At 40.3% G+C, this 21,759-nt stretch overlaps 1 protein-coding gene across 6 annotated transcripts in view; it reads left to right on the top strand.

Moving 5' to 3' along the window:
* MAP3K20 (mitogen-activated protein kinase kinase kinase 20) overlaps positions 1-21,759 on the top strand; it is a 169,668-nt gene that overhangs the window by 116,648 nt on the left and 31,261 nt on the right. For 4 of the 6 annotated variants that reach the window (XM_060411103.1, XM_042243712.2, XM_027964845.3 and 1 more), the window contains exons 11-14: positions 3,396-3,531; positions 15,990-16,034; positions 17,820-17,850; positions 17,948-18,087. In XM_060411103.1, the coding sequence (XP_060267086.1) occupies positions 3,396-3,531; positions 15,990-16,034; positions 17,820-17,850; positions 17,948-18,087 (352 nt within the window). Of the gene's footprint in view, positions 1-3,395; positions 3,532-7,355; positions 13,133-15,989; positions 16,035-17,819; positions 17,851-17,947; positions 18,088-21,759 lie in introns of those variants that run through there. The other 2 variants (XM_027964844.3, XM_027964843.3) reach the window with 1 other exon arrangement.

The raw sequence follows: 21,759 nt of genomic DNA, 5'->3' as shown, positions 1-21,759 counted from the left end.
AACATCTAGTCTTAGAAAATTAAATGATTATCCTGAAAATTCTTTTTGAGTCTAGGTTATTAAAAACCACATCAACTATGCCCTTTCCTTTAAACTAATAAATGATAGGAAAGAAATCTAGTGTCTAGTGAACCTTTCCTGTTCATCACATGTTCATCTTGTTTCTCCTCCTATGATTAGCAATAGTGGCCACCAACATTAAGAACAGGAAGTGTGGTCCTCTTGGTCACGTTTTCAGTTCTCATGGCCCCATATGATTGTCTGCAGGCCTGTGGTCACCTGCACTGAATGAGCTCCGTGGTGCTTGGTAGAGAGTTCAGCTCCCTTTCTCTTAGCAAAACACTCTGCTGGCTGCACTCTTCCTCAGTGATCAAAATACTCACTCTAGCACACCTTCATAAAAACAAAATACAGGGACTTCTTGGTGGTCCAATTGCTAAGACTCCGAGCTCCCAATGCAGGGGCCCTGGGTTCCATCTCTGGTGAGGGAACTAGATCCCACATGCCCCACATAAGATCTGGCACAGCCAAATATTTTCTCAAAAAACACAAAGATTAAAAAAAATTAACCTTTGAAATTTGCATTTAGCACAAATCATTTAATATATAACACTAAACGTAATTCAGTTCAGTTCAGTTCAGTCGCTCAGTCATGTCTGACTCTTTGCGACCCCATGAATCACAGCACGTATCTATTTATCTTGTAATGTATATAATATAGCTGCTTTTATGAATTGATCTTTTATTTCAAAGTAAGTTTCTATTAAAAGAAGATAATTATAGTTCATTGCCTGTTTCTGACAGAGGGAAAACTGATACTGGTTGAAGCCAACCTTAGTTGGATTCGGTTTAAGAGAAAAACCATAATCTCCATCAACTTAAAACATACAAACTTTATTTTCAGAACAGGGAGATTACATAAATGCATCAACCAATGCACTTGATGCAAAACAATACATCAAGAAAAACAGAGGGGACAGCCAGGGGAGCAGCTGTTTTGTGTTGCCCTCCGGATTGGGGTTAGATCTCTTGTGGCATAAGATCTTGCTGTCAGGATCCTAGGGCTTCTGGGAAAGCCGTGTATGGGAGCTGACCCTGAAGACACAGACTGAGGAGGCCTACTTATTCGGTGTTTTTCTGCAGCAGCTCTCAGCTTACCTAGCTTACTTAACTGTTGATCTGTTTTCCAGAAGGGCTCAAAATCAGAGTGGGCTCCCAGAGCTGTAACTTGAGATGAATCCTAGGCTTAACTTACAAGTGAAATCAAATGTGCTGGCCACTTTACCCTCTTCAGAACGGACATCAGTGAGCTCAGCCCTCCTGGCAGGAGAGTTGGGACTGGGCTTGGCAGCAGCCAGGCCCCTGCCATCTCCCAGAGCCCCGTGTGCCCAGCTCTGTGCCGCCTTTTCTCACCCTCTCGTTTACTGAAGATGGCTCATTCTTTCTTTCCTTTTTGTTGCTTAAGTTTAACCTAAGATCTTCTACACTGAGTTTGTTTGTTTTCCCTCAGTCCTCCATTTGAAAAATAAAAACATTTATGAATGGGCATAATATTATGTCTGAAATACAAAATAAAATTTGGATTTTATGATACAGTCATAATTCTGAAAGATTGCCGATTTGCTGCCGTTCTTTAGGGACTCTAGTGTGACTTACATGGTTTTATAACTTTCAAGTGGCACCACGAAAAGGGACAGAGGGTTGACAACAGATGCTTTTACACTTGCTTTCCTGGCGTCCCTTGCTCTGCAGACAGCCTGGGAAGTAAAGTGTGTGACCCAAGTCCAGCTCCACTTCAGCAGCTGTTCCGAGCTGGATTTGGTCAGTTGATAGCCACACCTTTTTGTTTTCATGTATTTACTTCTCATCTATTCTGGTTTTCCCTGGACATAAAAAGGCAGACTTGGGCTGCACACATCTATTAACTTTGATCTGGGAGCTTCAGACTTCTGGAGTCAAGACCTCAAACCGAGTCGCACAGTCTGACATATAGGTGTGTCTCGGGGCACCTAGCAGCAGCTTTTGGCTCAGCAGCTCACCTCTTCCCAGTCCCTTTCTCACTCTCTGTCCTCCTCTCTCCCTCCCTGTCTCTCCTTGCTCTCAGCCTCTCATTACTGTTCCTTTTCTCACAAGGCCTGCAGAAACTCACGGGGAGGAACTTCCAACTCTTGGAGCATAAGTTTAGACCTAAGCACGACAATAGCCCTGAAGGAGAAAAAAACTTACACTGAGCCATCTTACCAGCTTTAATTTCTGTCAAGGACTGGTTTCTGTAACTGGACTTATTGTTCCAGTGAGGCGGGTCAACCCGTAGAGTCTGGGAGGGAACTAACTTGCTTTTAAAATTATTAGAGTCGAAATGAACCTTAGTGTTCATCTGATCCAGGATTCCTCACACTTGCCTGACTGTAAAAACAAACTCATATCAAATAATAGAAATTCCTAAGCCCTACCCAGCCCTACTCAATCATGAGCTCTGAGGAAGGTCTTAGGAATCTATGTTGTGTGGTATGTTTTGCCCAGACAGTTAATTATTAGGATCAGGCAGGTTGCGGAATCCTGATAAAAGGTAACCACCACCCCATGCAGCTGAAGAAACTGAGTCAGGTTAACCCGTAGACTGCTGGAGTTACTCAGCCAGTGACTAGGCTAAGGTGAATTTACTAGTCGGGTGACAGTAATCATCTAACCAGAGTGTCATTTTCCCATCTCTCTCTATGCAAGATTAAAACCTGTTTCTTGGGGCTGTAATGAATATAAGATGAGCTGATATACGGGAGAGCCAGAGGACTATGAGCATTTATTAAATGGCTAAAGCAAGACACCAGTTCCATGGCTCAGGCCCCAGACAGTGGTTCTTCACTGCTTTGAGAAAGTATCCCAAACTTATGTTTCCAAGCTAGTTTATATGTTGATTTTGAAGGATAAGAAAGATGTCCTATTCTTTGCTACTTTGTCGTTTAATCACTAAGTGTTCAACTCTTTGTGACCCCGTGAACTGCAGCGCTCTAGGCTTCCCTGTCCTCCACTATCTCCCAAAGTTTGCTCAAACTCAAGTCCATTTAGTCAGTCATGCCATCCAACCATCTCTTCCTCTGTCGTCCCCTTCTCCTCTTGCCCTCAGTCTTTCCCGGCATCAGGGTCTTTTCCAGTGAGTCACCTTTTTGCATCAGCTGGCCCAAGTATTGGAACTCAGCTTCAGCATCAGTCCTTCCCATGAATATTCAGAGTTGATTTCCTTTAGGGTGGACTGGTTGGATCTCCTCGCTGTTTACTGTTTGGCTTCAAAGCACAGGTTTTAGCCTTTTCCTTTGATTAAGCATTGTGATGGACCCCTCAGCACATAACACCTCTTGAGCAAAGCTGAGATTTGAACCAGTCATGTCCTCCTGCAGGTGTGAAATAGAAGCCACTCTTGAGAGACTGAAGAAACTAGAACGTGACCTCAGCTTTAAAGAGCAGGAGCTCAAAGAACGAGAAAGACGGCTAAAGATGTGGGAGCAAAAGCTGACAGAGCAGTCCAACACCCCGGTGAGTGCTCCCTGCAGGGCTCACTGACACCCCGCCCCCTACTCGCTCAGGAGACTGGCTGAGCTTGGCAGCATGGCGCCACCCCCCCTGCCGCAGCCTCACTTGCTGCCTCAAAAGGACCTGCATTTACACTTGAGTAGTGCTTCTTACCTCTTTTCAATTAACAAAATTCCAGAAATTTAGAAGAAAAGCTTATCCTGTTTCTGGCTCTTTCCCTGAGAACTGTTACTCTGTCAGTGTGTTTGTATGTTAGAATTACAAAAATGAAATTCAGTGTATTTTTGCACCATCTGCAGTGTATTTTGCACCATCAGGTCCCCAGAGCCTGTGCCTTGAGGCATTAACTCTTTAGAGTGAGCCTATCAGTAATTCATAAACATTACACCAAGGCAGTTAGTTGTCCGAGAAAGTCATTGATGGGTCAGAAAACCAGTTTTCCTTCTAAAAGCTAACTTAATGATCTATAAATGACGAGTATTAATATTCCTTACTCAATGTTAGGGTCATGATCAAGGGCAGCAAAAAAGTGGGAAAATAGTTCTCTCAGGACAAGCTTCAAGTATTTACTCTGCCAAGAAATATCTTGTTTTTTTTCCAAATCTTGTATTTGGATTAAGATAAAAATTCTTCTTAAGAACTTCATTGTTTATACACTTAACTTGAGCTTATATGTTGACATGATATATTAAAGTCTAGTCAAATTTCACCTTTCTTTCTGGTTTTATTTTTTTCACTACTAAAAAATAAAAATTGTGTATTGCAAAAATATGACATTCAAATAAAAACTACAAATTTGTAAAATTAAATATTTAAGACAGAAATATAGAGAGCTCACAGAAATAACTTTAAAAAAAAGCCTAGGACACCAACAGAAGCATGGGGAAAGACTACAGATCCATAATTCACAAAAGAAGAGGCACAAATAGCTAATAAACGCAAGAAAAGTTACTCTAGGAAACAAGGAGAACATTCTTCCCTATTTTAAATAATTTATTATTTAAAGAATTAGGTATAAATTTATCATTGGCTTTTCCAGGGTTTTAAATGGGCAATATATGTCCACCTTAAGATCACAAGAAATAATGATTAAAAGTACACTTGTTATATATTTTAAATTCATGTTTGATAGTTACTTTGGCGATTTTACCCGCCCCCCCATACTTAAATGTCCTTTAATTTGTGATCTTTAAAAAACTTTCCTATTTTTTAAAGTCTTAATCTCTATTAAGCAGCCAGTGCCCAACTGCAAAATATTTAACAGTGTCTAAAGAATAAAATAGTTTGCCTCTTTTTCCGATTTATGGGAGAAAGAAGCTGATATCCAAAAAAGAAACTACAGTGAAATTAAATGTTTATTATCAGATTTAACTTTTTAAAAAATGACTTTGGTTATCCAAGGAATCCCAGAGTAAGGGACTGTGTAACAAGTAAACTTACTTGTCATGCGTAAGACTGTCTTGTGGTATTAAAACAGTACCACATTTTGTAAATTCGGTAAACTTTATCTTGGCTTTCAAGAAAGAAATTAAGGAAAGCTTCCTGTTACGGTTGAACTAGCAGGCTCAGAAAGCATTGCGCTAAGGATCTGCAAGGGAACATTACTTCTCCCAGAACTGATGAGAAGCAAAAATATGGCCACCTTCTGAAGAGTTGTGGGGGCTTTTAAGTACATTGAAATCTTAAGCTATAAAGCGCTGCATGGCTTGACTCTTTCTAAATGTAGCGTTGTAAGGAAAAAAAAAACTTTAAAGGACCCCTTAAAGTATGCTTTAGAACCTCTCTTTGGTTTACGGGCATTAGTTTTGCTAAGAAATTATGGGCTGCCTTGCACACATTATTGCTATTAGTAACGCAGCTGTGTAATAAATCATGAAACCCTGAGTGCACAGTAGGTTGTATGCTTGTGTTTTAACTGCAGAAAACTTTCTGTAAAGGAGCTGCTCTTAGGGCTACCATCTAACAATGGACAGCATGCAGCACAATCTCAATGAGATTTTCTTCCCTTTTTTTTTTTTACCCTATAAGGCTAAGTTTTCTTTCTGTACAGTACTTGCTTTTAACATCTCTTTTGCTTAGAGCTGGTATTTCTGAAGGAAAGGTTTGTGCTCAGGTATTTTATAAGTAGGTTTTTTCTTTTATCCTCACATCAGTTTCTAGTTGACTTTAGATGAGGTTTCTGAGAAATGGATAAAATAAACCTTTTTAAAAGGAAGTGGCTGGAGACTCAGTAGCTAAGACTGTGTAGCCTCATTTTATAACTTGATATTTAAGTAACATCATAAAAAATGTATGATTGTATTTATTTCAAGGAAGAACAGTCTTTAATTCCCTGAAATTAAAACATTAGTTAAAGAGATTTGGGAAGATGGATTCTCCATACACAAATATGAACAATGTTTATTTTTAACAATTCTTGTAGCTTGATATAGAAATTTTACTTCTTTTAAAAATAAAACTTATTTGAGAGGCATTTTTTGAGATCTTAACATAATGTGAGGAAGGACCTATGAAATAATAAAGTAGATAAGCAACAAAGAGATCCTGAAAGTGTGTAACAATTGAAAAAAAAATTTGAGAGGCTGGGAAATTTGACTGCAAGAAAAGGAATAGCCTGTTTCCGGTCTTAAAGAATTTAAAACAATTTCTTCTATGTAGCTGCTGATTTTTAGCTGAATTATGTAAAGTTCTTATTGAACTAATAACTATTGAGGTCTTTTCCTAATGAAGTTAAGATAATTTTTTAATAGAATTCATTTCCAACTTTAATGTAAAAATTTGGAAATTGGCCCTAAAAAGTACCTTTACTTCCAGAATGTTAAGATCATCCCAGAGTTATATTATTTGTACTTTATCATAAATTTACCCTTATTTACACAGCATCAAAAATATGTCTTAATTTGCTTCTTCCTCAAAAGAAGAGGCAGTCACTCGTTCCGAGCCTAACAGTTCTACCCCTGAAATGTATATGAATGACATTTATGGAAATATGTTGGCTGTTTAAAATAATTATGTATGATTGAAAATGTCTGTATCCATTATGAGAAGAATTCCTAGAAGATAATTCTGCTAAAAGAAGGAAACTTGTAGAGATAGAGACCAAGGTGACAATCTAAATTAATACTCATTTCCTGTCCTCCCAATTTTCAGATATTTACATACTTGTTTATACTTAGATGTCAGAGATGACCTAAAATTTGTGTATAAGTGAATTATTCCATAAATTGGATAACTAGTATTATATATCTGCCTGTATTAAATAATAGAGACAAATGAATTCTAGACTGCTTTTTAGTACATAGTCAGACACTTAATCTAGCTAAAAAGATAGCTAATGACCCAAATCTCCCTAGAACTGTATTGACTACCAAACTGTTTTTATGCTTCCTCTAAGCTTTTCTTCTTTGGTACAGGGTTTCTTGTTTGTTTTGTTTTTTATTACTCAAGATTAATCTCTACTTAATTTCTTCATTAATATAATAGTTAACTTTTTCCATATGAATTTGGGAAAAATTAAGAGAAATTCTAAAAACTACTTCGTTTTTGCAAAATGAGGGTTTAAAACTTACAAGTTCCTTCCAGTTTGAAAATTTGGCTTGCTGTAGTGCTTTGCAAACTTTGATGTGATCGACTCTGTCATTTGTAAATCATGATAAACATGCTGGAGCCAAACCTGCCATTAATAAATTCCCAAATAATCCCCTACATTCGTTTCACTAATCATTTACTCTCCGTGCAGCACCCGTTAATTTTGTGGTATCTGTTCCCTTGATATAAATTGGTCCTAATTTCTCTTTTTACTTCTGTCCTTTCTTCCCTCATGATAGCTTCTCTTGCCTCTTGCTGCAAGAATGTCTGAGGAGTCTTACTTTGAATCTAAGACAGAGGAGTCAAACAGTGCAGAGATGTCATGTCAGATCACAGCAGCAAGTAACGGGGAGGGCCATGGCATGAACCAAAGTCTGCAGGCCATGATGCTGATGGGCTTTGGGGATATCTTCTCAATGAACAAAGCAGGAGCTGTGCTGCATTCTGGGATGCAGATAAACATGCAAGCCAAGCAGAATTCTTCCAAAACCACATCTAAGAGGAGGGGGAAGAAGGTCAACATGGCCCTGGGGTTCAGTGATTTTGACTTGTCAGAAGGTGACGATGATGATGATGATGACGGTGATGAGGAGGATAATGACATGGATAATAATAGTGAATGAAAGCAGAAAGCAAAGTAATAAAATGGAAAATGTCCGGGAAAACAAAAGAAACTTGGTATCTCAGTCTGTACAAAAACCAGTAAGGAGGTAGAAAACCAAGCACTGCGTTTTTAGGCCAATCACATTTAGATAACTGTCATTTCTTTACAATTTTACTTTTGACTTGTCTCTGCTTACAGGAAAAGGGAATGGGGAATTAAGCCCAAAAGGCCTGTTCAATGAATCAGCATATGTGGTGCCTGATTATAGAAACTTGTGATTTTATATGCAATATAGCATTTTTTTAACTAATGACATTCTGGCTTTTTTTTAATGAATACTTTATAATTTCATTTGATTTATTCAATTGCTTCAAAAAACTTACATTTTGGACAATCACTCTTAACTCCTAATTCTCCTCTGACACTTGATTTTCTTGTAGCATAATACATTTTTTCCCTTATGGAAATACACAATACTGTCAGAAATAATTGATAGTGACTGCAAAATCCAACAGTAAAAAAATTGAGATGAAACAAATACTTCTACAGAAATACCTAAGTGCTAAGAATACTGAGAGTGAGACCCAAGAGATGTTCTCAATTGTATGTTTGCAGGAGAAATACTCTAATTTGAAACCAACATCAGATGTGATACTTTTATACTGGTACTTGCCCTAGAAGCTTCTTAACAGCACACTGTCATCTAAGGCTTAGCTTACACTTCATACAAGGTATATACTTTATACAAAGAGAAAGAGAGGATAAGGGAACTTCCAGACAGTGTGAGTGTTAATATGGTGCCATAGAGGTTTATACATGTGTCTGCTTTCCAGAGGAGTGTGAGAATCCTGGATTCTAAATGCATGTAGAGATATTTTAAAGAGGGAACCAAATATTATAAAAAGCTGTCCTTACTTAGGCAAAAGTGCAGAATGAAGGATCCTTTTATAGCAGATATAACCTTCCAGATTTGTCTTTTAAAACAAAACAAAACAAAACAAAGCCCTGACTCAGCTATGCTGGTGTTAAAGAGAAGTAAATGTTGATGCTGCTCTGAAAACCTAGCTAGGCAGAGAGATGTTTTCAAAATGTTATCACAGATTTGTCAAAGCTTATTTAAACTATGAAACAGTTAAAAAAAAAAAACTAAAAAATTTGTAGATATATATATATATATATATATATATACACAGAAAGGCAAAAGAACAAAGACTTTTCTTCAGTCTAAATTTGAAAGTAGTGCCATTCATTTGACTATCAAACCAAGGAACTTTGAATGGTTCCTTTTATAGGAGATTTAAGAAAGGATATTATCATGATATAATCTAACACTATTTCTAAGTATATTTGATCATAAAAAGCCTCCTAGAATTTGAAGCATGACATGTTTCTAATCCCCATTAAGGGTAGAAAAATGTCATAAAATGATCAATATACTATGCTTGCTTTCTTTGGAGAAGAATTACTAATATAATGTTCTGGGTATGAAATGGAGACCACTCAGTACAGAAATGTGATAAAGAGAAGGATCTGGAATCAGCTTGTGATTCAAAAATTGCTGTGCAATCTTGGGCAAATTATTTAACTTGTGTGTCCGTTTGCTCATCTTTAACATGAGAATGATAATAGTACCTACTTCAAAGGATTGTTGCAAGGGTTAAATGAAATGATAGACATAAAGCACTTAACACAATATCAACCCCATGGTAAGTGGTCAGTTAATGTTAGCTACTGTTAACTGTGTCAGTGAAAAGACACTGAAAAATAAGTGGTCTCTATAACCTGGAATATGAAACTATCAATTCCAAGTAATGTTGGGTAAGTAGGATAAGGTGAAAGTTAAAGTGAACAACTTTCAGGAAAGATAAAGCAAACATCTTTAGAATGTAAGCTATGCGAGCGATCCACTCTGACTCCCTTTGAAGACCATGCAAGGTTTGCCTAGTCTGAGGTGTTTGCAGGCCCTGCTACCACCCATAGACCAGGCAAACACAGAGAGAAGCCATAAGTGTTTTCCCTAGAGGATGGGATCCCCACATAGCCAATCTGATACACTTCCTGTGTCTATGCAAACTCAGACCCATATACCCATACAGCGCAGTATAGTGCTGGTGATGAACAGGTGCAAACATAAATAGCCGTCCTGTCTGCACTCAGATATAGAGGAGTCCTCCTGATTCAAGCCTAGCCACTCAAGCAGAAGATCCTGGAGTGGAGCAGAGGGGATGGGTTTCAGCTTTTGCCCTCCCAGCATGCCCTGGGGCTCTGTGACTGCATAATCTGAAGGAGAGCCAGAGACCAGGTAGTTCAAAGCCTCTTGTTGCATGTCTTCGCAGGCCAAGGCAAAGTCATCCATCCCACCAATATTCTTGAGCCCCTCCTCTGTGCCCCGTACCATTCTAGGGAACGGCTTCATGAACATCTTTGCCCTCATACAGCTTACATGCTAGTGAGTGGAGACTGAGAACAATCGGAACAAAGGCATCGTATAGTCAACATTTAAGTGGACACTGGGACACGCAGCAGAGAAGGAGGCGGCGGCTCATAGGAGGGTTTTGCGGACTTGCAAGCGTGCTCAGGAAGGGCCTCACGGATTATGGAATCTCTGTGGGTGGATTTGGGGATCTCTGTACCTCTGTAGGAATGTAGACCTTGCCTCTCGTTTGAGACTAACCAGCAACAAACGTAGAATGTTTGAAATGAATGGGATGGACTTTTTAAATTTACATTTTTAAAAATTTATAGCAATTAGATCTATTGTGATTATACGTAAGATTTTCTTGCATTAAGAAAAGCAGCCAAATAGGGCCAAAAGAGAAGGATAATCACCCAGCCATAGGTTTACCATCAATCAGGTAATATTTCTCTAATCTCTCAACTGTACCGTTTTCCTGACCAATATTCCAGAGATGGTCATAGCTCAATAATCTACCATCAAGAAACTACAAAGATTCCAGATATAGCAGAATTGATAACCTCAGGGATAAGCTTGAAATCTTCTAACCTAACATTGAACTATAGATAATTACTGTATGGCATTGGCTATTTTACTTTTTGTTCCAAATCAGTGTCCTGTCTAGGGTTTTGAACATTCCTTCAATCTGTATCATATAAACAGAATCTTAAAGTGGTCTCATTCAATCTATGAAGATGATTTAGAAGACTTTAGACTCTATTATTGGCCCTATTAATTTTAAAAAGAAATGTTTATTAGTCATTAGTCATCTTCATTCGAATAAAGATGTTAATTATACAGCTTTTAATTTACCTTTCAGATCAGTTTTTTAAATGGTAAATTATTGGTGTTAGAATTATTTCCAAATACTTGACCTACGAAAATGTACATTTATAAAGAGAATCTGAGTTAAAGAAACAGAATATAAAATAGGTAACTAATAAAAACCTACTGTATAGCACAGGGAACTCTGCTCAACACTCTATAATGACCTGTATACAAGGAAAGCCTCTAGAAAAAGAATGGATACATGTATAACTGATTCACTTTACTGTACAGCAGAAACTAACACAACATTGTGAATCAGCTGTACTCCGATAAAAATCAACTGGGGAAAAAGAGAAATATGAAGATTCACAATTAGAGTTGAAACTCCAAATTGTGATAATAATTATCAGAGCCATACAACTGAAAAATATAACTACTCTTTTATCTTTTTTTCTTTACTCACAAAGCTGGTCATGTAGGATTTGATGACACCCTCTCAGTGGTTCTCAACCACGATAGCACTGTCACCAAATGGTGATGTTGGGGCATATTTTTGGTTGTCTGGGAGTATATTTAGTGCCCAATGCACCAATCCTATGTGCCAGGCCCACCCAATAAAACAATTAAATACAAAAAGCCCATGACATTGTCCCTTCCTTCACCAAGAATCTTAGCTAAACCTGGCGGTTATAGAGTTCCACATGTCATTTTTTTCCCCATAAACATAATTACCCAAGTCAAAAGATGCATTTTCAGAATTACAACTACTTATGCAATCTGAATTTTGTCGATTCATGTCATTTATCTTAAATCCTTACTTGTGGAAATTGTTTCCTTCCCCTTAAGAATGCTGGTAGAAAGTTTATGAAACAGCTAAATTTACTGAGAGAGAGGGGCAAGGTGTTAGTCTCCTGTTACACTGATTTGACAGTAAATAAAAAAGAAAAATATCACTGAGGTAGCTACAGTTCTACGAAGTAGCCAGGTTAACTTAAAAGGTCGTATTTCTTTAATGGTCTTTTTTTTTTTTTTCCAAGAAAAATCATACTTTAATATTTTACATAAATAACCAATGGGAAGAGTTTGAAGACACACTTGTTTCTGATGCTCTGGAAATGTTGAGGGCCATTTTATAGCCAGTGATTTTTAATATGCAGTAGATTTGTTAGACTTTAACACTAGCTGGGCAATTCAAACTTGATCCCCATGAAAGTCAAGGAATTGGGGGTGGGGGAAGGTTTGGGAGAGATCAAAAATGATTTCTCACGGCACTATGATGCACACAGCTTTGTTTTCCAGAGGTTTCATTGGAGTGGGAAGACTTTCATGAAAGATCATTTTAAAACTTATTTTGAGTTAAACCTTGATCCTTTTTTTTTAATACATATACTAGACTTTGACTCACTGCCTCTTGAGACTAGCAGAATCTACTATTCCATATACATAATAGAGCACACTTTTTCTATAATCAGGTACCTTTTGCTGCTTTGGGATAAGACCGTTTTCCTGTTTCGATTTTAAGCATTGCCAGAGAGAAGAATCTGTTCTGCTCTTTTGATTGTAGCACAGCCTGATAGCTCTAGCTGCAGCCTCTCTGATGAGGAATGAGTGCCTACCAGGACACCTGGGCAACTAGCTATGTTTCCTCGGACTCCAGCTTAGTTGGCGCTCCATTGCCTGTGAGGAGCTTTCTAGCATGTGATTATTTACTTCAGAATTAGAGTTTCAGGCACCTACATTGACTATTTTATATCGTGTGCAGAATAATAGATCTTTTAATGTCAGATACAATACACTGCACATATTGCTTTTGCACTGTTTTAAAATTTTTGTACTAAATGATAGAAAATATTTATATTCTTTGAGTGTGAGCTTTGAATAGATGGTATTATCACTTTATTGTTTTTTTTTTAACAAAACGTTTTTCTCAAATATTCTATCGCAATGTTATTCTAAGCAAGTCGTATGCCAAAATCTTGTATCATGTTTGTATGGAAGATTAAATTTTACTCTTGTGTGGTAAGACTACTCAGTTATTGAGTTCATTGTTGGAATTTGATATTCCAACACAAAGCCCACTATGTATTCAGAAATCCAAGTTGGTGTCATACATTTCATTTTGATGTGAACTTTTCTTTGCTTTCCTTTGTTTCAAGACTCCATTTTGCAATAAACGTTTTGACAGTAAATCCCTTTGTTATGTGTGGCTGTGTATATCAGAGATTTGTTAGATTGGATTCCCAACATCCTTTGAATGAATCATTGTCACACACATGCCCATGAGTGTGAGCTCTTATCTCCTGAAATCAATTGGAGTGTAAATAATGAAACTGTAAAGAGATGGGGCAGTCACGAGGTAAATGTTTTGTTTTTTGTTTTTTGTTTTTTTTTTTTATCCCCAAAGAGAGACAGAAAGACTTAGAACTCACCCTACAGCAGAAATACTGATATGTTAGCAAGGTGCAGCAGACATAAAAGAAATGGAAAGCCACTCTGTGGCTGGAGATCATTAACTCTTCTTCCCTATCCTGCCAAATTCAAACCATCTTGAAGCTGTGCCTGGCTCCACAGCCTTCCTCTCACTGATCTTTGCAAGCAGCGTGCAAGAATCCTACCAGAGCGAGGTCTCACCCTGCATCCAGTGCGCTTCCCTCGGCGTCATCTTGATAAGCCTTTCTCAGAGCTCAAGAGAACTCTTCCCCTCTCCTTCTGACATGAAAACCAGAAATGCTGGTTTTGATTAGTTGTTTCACTTGCAACCTTTATTCAAGAAATATTTATCAGTTTTGTTCAGCGCAACATTTGGGGATTGTATAAAATCAAAACATTGCATACACACCCACTCCCTGTAAAGCCAGCCTTGACACAGGAACCATCTCTGAGAGGCAGTCCATTGTTTCTTGAACTAATCAAAGAATTTCCTTGTTTCACATTTGATCCCATGATGGGAAAAGGGAGTGACATGTTTCTGCAGCTATATACAGCTGCCCCGTGAAGAAATAAAACTTGTCATGTGTTTTCTTTGATCGAGTTCTGTTTTCGATCCTACTTCTCAAGCCACTCTCCTTCCTGCATTATTCAAGGAGATGAGCGCATGTGTCTACAAACACGAAGTATTTCAGAGGAGGAAGGGGCAGCCCTGTAGGAACTGAAGCACATAGGGGTAGTGGAATACATATGGGGTGGTAGCGATCTGTACCCTTGCAACTTATCTCTACATCTCTAACTCTATGCATTCAAATTCACTGTAACTAGTGGCCTTGTGAAATAATTCTGCATAGCCCCCTAGAGTTGGCTACATTCCCCCTATCTTGAGACATGCACACTCTGTGCCTGGAGCTGCAGTCAGGCAAATGTGACACGCCTATCTTTCCTTCTTTTTCCGCCCCCAGGGTCAGCGTCCTGCCTTGTTGCTTCTCCTGTCCAGGAGTCACCTCTCGTCTCCTCACCCTGCTGTGCCAGCTCAAGCCACTGTCCCTTCCATCCCCATGTTAGTCTATGAAACATCCTTTTTCCACGGTATAGCCATAGACACTGAAGTCTATACCAGAGAATTTAGCTCTGTTGTAAATGCAGCCTTCGATTTTACTCATTCAACAAATTGTTCAACAAAGATTTACCAGGTATTATGTGCCTGGCATTCTGCTGGGCACTGAGGAAACGAAAATGAAAGTGAATTCCTCCAAAAGTAAAATCCATACCTACTTCACCACCTTAAAAACTCCCTGAAAGCAAGGGTATGACTTCCCTAGCAAGGTTTTGAGCATGTGAATTAAAAATACCTGCAGATTAGAAGCGTTAGTCACCCACCCTCTGATTTTTACATAATTATAAAAGTAACCAAATCCAATTTTTTTTTCAACTCACCCACACACACAAAATATATTATTTATAACAGGGGTTGAAAGACACTTTGCCACATTATCTCATGAGCAATCCAACCCTTCTGGCCAGTTAGAGTTGGTTACAAGTAATAGCTGTTGTCATTTGCCAAGCTGTGTCCGACTCTTTTGAGACCTCATGAACTGTAGCCTGCCAGGCTCCATCGTTCATGGGATTTACCAGGCAAGAATACTGGAGTGGGTTGCCATTTCCTTCCGCAGGGATCTTGCCAACCCAGAGATTGAACCCGCATCTCCTCCACTGGCAGGCGGATTCTTTACCACTGAGCCACCAGGGATGATAATGGTTAAAGCAAACTAATTCAGGTCATGAGACACAGATTTTTTCTCCCATTATGTAGGTATTGGGTTAGTCAAAACGTTCATAAGAAGTTATGGAAAAACCCAAACAGACTTTTTGGCCAGCTTAATATTTCTTACTTAGTCTGGAACATATATTGAAGCAAGTAGCCCTTTGGCTCTGAAAGTGGCCAGGTGGGAGTCCTCCTGAAAAGTTGTCTTTTGTGTTTGTACACTTGCCAGGGAGGGTGGTTACTTTAATTTTAGTTAGAGCAACTCCGCAACCTGAGTTCCTTCGGACAGCTCCGATTTCACATGTCCTTCTAATGTTTGGTTTTAAAAATATAGTGCAAGTAAGACATTTAGTTAAAACTTAGAAATTCCCCTCTAAAAATAAGCATCTACGACATCTAGTTACCAAGTGGTTGCTTTGGAATTTTCATTAATAAACTCAAATGATCTCCATGTTGATTGAGAATCCCGAAGAAGGCTCTGGCGTCTGACAAATGTCAGAAGTTCCTCGACTTCCAAGGCCTTCTTGTGGGAGGTAAAACTACTTTCAGTGTGCCAACTACCAAGAGAGGAAAATCCCATGATGTGCAGTCCCGCTGTAACAGTTCACCAAGCGCAGTGAATTGTTACTGAGAGGTTGATACACTCGACTGGCTTCTGTGGGCACCATCCTTAGAACCCTGAGATTCCTCTTAACAGGCAGGAAAATTGGTTTCCATTCAACATAACCTGCAGAAAGAACCAAGCCAGAGCATCGGCCCAGAGCTAAAATATTGAAAAGAGGGGATAAGCCAAAAAGACAATGATAATATTCCTTTTTTTTTTTCCCATTTCATTCATATTTCCCATGCAGCTGCTGCCTTCCTTTGAGATTGGTGCTTGGACAGAAGATGATGTGGTAAGCTGTTTCTGTTAATGCCTCCTTCAACCTGGACAGGGAGTTCGTAACTAGGTCCGCAAGTTAAAAATGCAGGTAGAGGGGTCTGGGCCTTAGGAAAGTCTAAGTAGGAGAAGTTGACAAATTCCATGTTTTTCTATTTTTAAGACAGTAGTGATTTAAAGTAAGGCCTCGAGCAAAGCAAGTATCTCATCAAATCTTACAAGAGGATTCCACCTCCCTATTTGCTCTGAAAGATATTCCAAAATGCAGTAATGAATCCCAGTTAAATGGGCTTCCCAGGATACCAAGGAACATACCAGGAAAAAAAGTGATCTTGAGTTTTCCCAGAAGATCAGGGTTGGGCTTGAACCATGGTGGGGAAAAATTTGGTAAAGGCAGTGCCATAGCCCTGTTCATTTTGCCATCTTTACTCTGACCTTCCCAAGAAGGAACAGACCTGTGTTCCCAGACATTTCTCCACAGCTGGAGCTACACAAGCCCTGTGTTTGGCAGAGGATGTGGAGAGACTGTTTAAATCCAAAGAAAATCCCACACCCTACACTCTGAGTAGACACCCTGAGGAACAAGCCTCCTTAGCCTGTTGTATCTCTGCAGCTTGTTTCCTTGGTGAAAAACAGGCTAAGAATTTTTGATCAGAGACCTCAGGGGTTTATGTCTGTCCAGGTTCAACTTATAAGTTCAGGGTTTCATTAAATGAAAAGTGGGGGAAAAGCTTGTATGCCAACTTTAGCTGGCCCACACCCCAGGAAACAGACTTGGTACTCCAAGATCAACTTGTTACTAGAAACTCTTGGGAAGGTCCTGGAAGGTTTACCAGACTTGGTCTGGTTTGGGGGCTGGGGCACATCCCGTCCTGCCCTTGGTCTTCTGCTGAAGTGATGCTTTCAGATGAGCTCATCTCTGTGGCTTCCATGGGGAGAGGACGCTGGCACCCGCTGCCTCTACTTCCCATCCCCTGAGCCCCAGGGATTCTAAATTTCTTGCCAGCCCTGCTTAACGAGAGAGGACTTAGGATCTCCTCTGTTCACAGACCTGGATATAATGCCTTCATCCCCTGCTGCAAAGTTGGCCCATCTCATTTGAGAAAAAATGTTTTCAAAGGCATTGAACTCCAACAGCTATTTTTAGTCTTTGCTCTGAGGTTGAGTGGTTTTCAAACCATTTAAATTAAATTCCAGGGTCAAGGGCTCCCTAGAGAACTGAGTCTGGCCCCACCATTCTGTCTCCCTTTGCCTGGGTAGTGTGAGGGGCTACGGTAAACATGTGCCAAGCGACAGTCGAGGACTGAGGTCACTGGGTCCAACCTCATTCTGTGTAGAAAGCTCCATGCTTTAACTTGTCTTGGGCCACAACGCTGCTTCATGATCAGGCCTAGAACAGAGGATGCATATTATCCATTTTTCTGTCCACTGCCATATGGTCCCTGTTTTTCATGTAATTCCTGGGTAAACCAGGGCCCTTGAACACCCCTGTGGACCACTGGCACATGAATGGAAAAGGCATCATAAGTAAGAATCTTCTCATAAGGATTTTTAAATGTGTTTCAAATAAGAAGAAAAACCAGTAGTCCTCCAAGGGCCCAAGATCCCCAAAGGGAGGGATATCTCCAATTTGAAAATGTGAAGCTTTAAAACAATGAAGAGCAAGTCTTCAGTTTTCCCTTTGTGGTTGAGCAAGAATTAAACATATTTTACCCACTGAACAAACCATGTGTCTTACTGTTAAGTCTGGCCACTGACCATGAATGAATCTGCAAAACCGTGTGTGTCCTCTCTTCCACAGTATTTTTGGGTTCAGCAGCTCGTCAGAAAAGGCAAGTGGAATAACTTACCTTCTTAATTCATGGAGTTAACTTTGCTTGGGACGTGATTGAATCTAATTTTATTCTGCCTTCTAATCACTCCCTCCAGGTGACTCTTCAGCAGAGATGAGTGTGTATGCAAGCTTGTTTAAGGAAAACAACATTACAGGAAAGCGACTGCTTCTTCTCGAGGAAGAAGACTTGAAAGACATGGGCATCATCTCCAAGGGCCACATCATCCATTTAAAGGTACCTCAGAAAGGGAGGCCGTTCCGTCCGCAAATGTCTATTGAGCGCTTACTGTGGAGCGGGTCATGTGCTGTGTTAGAGGCTGAGCTGATGGTCATAGCACCATACTTCATGCCCCCATGGGACCCCTACTTCCTCCACATGATCCCCAAACAAAAGAGTTGGACTTTGGGTCCAGCAGAAGTCACCTGGATACCCCTGCATAGCACACATGGGGCATTGACCGTGCAAAAATGATTACCATGACAGCTTTAAGAAAGGCCACAAAGGAGAGGTGAGGTTGGGCTGAGGAACGGCTTCTGTGAAGGAGTTATGAAGGACTTGAGAGCTGAAGCACCTGGAGGCATTGAGCAGGTGAAGGACATGGGGAGGAGGTGTTCTGGGAACAAGGCACCACCTGTGGAGAGGCCTCAGTGAGGGAGGAAGCGCCAGGTACACTCAGGCCGCCGTGCGAGCAGGCAGAGCTGCCAGCCCCAGGCAGTATAGGAGGCGACTTCCTTGGAGGCGAGACTGGATATCCCTTAGGGACCCCAGCAATGCCGCAGCACGTCTGTAGACTGAGTGAAGCTTGAACCACCACAGCATCCAAAGCCATGGGAGTTATGTGTTCAGTCTGTAATATTCCAAATTTTGACCCGAACAGACACCACTGTATGTATATTCTTATCCCTCATCTTCTCGGGAAATCCTAACATTTCCCCTCAAAACTTCAGTCTTGAACCCTTTCAAGGCTAAACCTCTGTTTTTGTTGTTGCTTTTTTTTTTCTTTGTAGTTTAACAACCAGATCTGGGTTTTTTGTTTCTTTGTTATGTTTTGTTTTTTAGTTACTCAAACCAAACCACACTTGCTTGCATCTGTGTGCACCTGGTGATTAATCAGAGGTGTGTTTCAAGAGAGATCTTATGAGAAAATCAAATTTGCTCTCCAAACCACCTCAACCCCAGAGTGTCAGTGGATGGAGGGGTAGGCACAAGTTAGAAAGCAGAGAGATAGAATAAAGAAGGAAATGTGGGAAAAGCAACTTCTTTTCCAAATCCACATAGCGACAAGGGCTCTACCAACATGCCAACAACCATTCCCTTTTCCTCAGTTGGGGCTCCTGATACCAGGCTTTCCAGGGAAATCTTCCCTGAGGTCCAAAGAGAACACATCCACTCCTATCCTGTGGGCCCTGGATCCATATAAAGACATCCTTACAGCTCCTCAGCACCCTTTGGATGATGGCTTAGCCTTAACCTATCATCTGCTCCCTCTGAGAAGATGGACAGGAAACCTCATGCACACACATACACGTCAAATGCTGGTAATAGATGGTGATGGACAGGGAGGCCTGGCGTGCTGCGATTCATGGGGTCGCAAAGAGTCGGACATGACTGAGCGACTGAAATAACTAACTAACTAACTAATCTATGACTGTGGGCAAATCCATCCTGAAAAGCAATGCTGGCTTAGATGGCCCACAGTAGGAAATATTCTTTTCTCTCGTACAGAGAGAGGAGTTTCAGGGTTCAAAGAGAGATCTGGTCAATCTTGTCCTATTTAGCAGAGGCCAAAAAGAAGCTCCCAGCTCCCCTTTGCCTCTTTCAGCCACTGTGATTTCAATATTCCCAGACCCAGCCTAGGACAGTCTAAGTTTCTCTCCCTGCTGGTTGGTATCATTAAAGCAAGCAATGTCCAGACTTACTAATTATTGTTCAACAAATATAGCGGATACCTGCTAATCAGAGTCCTGGGCCTGTGAATAAACAAAGAATCCTGCCCTTAAGGAATTTACATCCCAGAAAAGAGATAAAACATGTACATACAGCTTCTCTTAATTCGGAGTCTTGGCAATTGGGAGTAGAGTGTCTGTCCTGAGTTTCAAAGGAAGGGTGTGACCAGCATCTGCGGGGACTGGAGACACCCCTCAAGCTCCTGGAAGAGTCTGCTTGTGCACAGAAAGACAGTCAGTCCCCAGAGGTGGGGGTCTCAAAAGTCAGGTTTGCAGACCCTCTACTTCTGCCAAAGCCAGGGCCATGTTAACAGTGGCTGTCCCAGGGGCAGGGGGGAAGGGTTGGGGGTGTTCAGCCCACAGGTTAATCTCAGCTGGGGTCCCAGGCACTTCTGACAAATAAGCTTATAAGAGAGGGAAAGAATAAGGGGAAAGGACCATGGAAACAGACTTTTCCATGGGAGGTCTGGGAGCATCCTGCATATTTTCATTTTAAAAAGAGAAAAAAAAAAGATTCTTTTCCACTACGGTTTATCATAGGATATTGAATACAGTTCTCTGTGCTCTACAGTCAGACCTTGTTGTTCATCCGTTCTATGTACAATAGCTTACATCTGCTAACTCCAGCCTCCCACCCAACCTCCGCCCCCTTGGCAACCACCAGTCTGTTCCCTATGTCCGTGATTCTGCTTCTGTTTTCACAGAGAGGTTCGTTGGTGTCATATTTTAGATTCCATTGTATATATTGGAATATATATATATGTATTGGGTTGGCCAAAAAGTTTGTTTGGTTAGTGAATACACTGTTCAATAAAGCCTTGGTGAAAAGGAAAAATGTCTTTTATTTTTACTTAAAACTGAATGAACTTTTTGGCCAAGCCATTGCAGAAAGGGATATATTGCCTATACTCTTGAGGCAATGAAGATAAAGAAATGATCCTGCAAGCTGGGCCATTCGGGATGGAACACCACAAAGGGACCTCCAGCCTGGAGGAGCCCACCTGGTCCTTGTCAGAGTGCTCTACACACACACACATACACACACGCACTCACACTCACACTCACACACACTCACACTCACACACACACACACACACACCACCCCATGCCTCCGATCCTGAGGGTGAGAAGCACTCCTCCATGCTCTGCTCTCCCACTGAGGCAGGCAGGGCATTTTTGTAAACCTTCTCGGTGAGTGAGCCAGTCAGCCCACAGATGGTAGATCAAAAAACTGGAAAGTGGACGGTCAGCCTACCTACCCTTTTGCTATTTGACTGTCCTGTCCAGCCTGTCTTGGCTCCCACCTCGTTGAGGCTGGAAGCCTATGTAGAAAGAATAAAGCCAAACATCCAATAAGCGCTGATTATTGTCAGGTGTAAACGGCTTTCATTTCACTTAAAAAAAATGCATCTCGTTTTTCTCACATTGGTACTTGTTTTACTCTCTATGTGATATGTTTGGTTCACAGAAAAGCTGGATTATACCTGATGAGTATGAAAAAAAATCATAATTTAAATTGTCCTCCTTTCCTTTAAGAGTTCTTTGTGCTCCATTGGGGGACAGAGCTTTGGACACAAATCCATAGAAAAGCCCGCACAGGGCGGTAAACCCTTCAGTGAGGTTTCAGCCCTAAAGGGAGCCTCTGGTGATATATTCATGTTCTTTGTTGTTTTTCCCACGGTTACTCGGGGTGACGACTGCATTCTGTACCCTAGAATATTAACTTGTTACTACTGTACTCTACCAGTGTTTGAAGAATGCTTTTACTTATTTTTTTACTCTGAGATTTAACATCTTTAAATTATCTTCCTGTTCCATTCATTAATTGTAAAACTACCTATAATACTTTGAACAATCAGGTTTATTCTCAATAGATGTTGGATATTAACATCCCCAAGGCATTTTGTGGAATACATAAATAAAGAATGCCTTTATATGTGCACAATAATTTTAATCCTTT

Source organism: Ovis aries, chromosome 2 (assembly GCF_016772045.2).
Source record: "Ovis aries strain OAR_USU_Benz2616 breed Rambouillet chromosome 2, ARS-UI_Ramb_v3.0, whole genome shotgun sequence".
NCBI classification, from domain to species: domain Eukaryota; kingdom Metazoa; phylum Chordata; class Mammalia; order Artiodactyla; family Bovidae; genus Ovis; species Ovis aries.
Note: the sequence above shows the minus strand (reverse complement) of the source record. Positions and strands in the feature narration are given on the sequence as shown.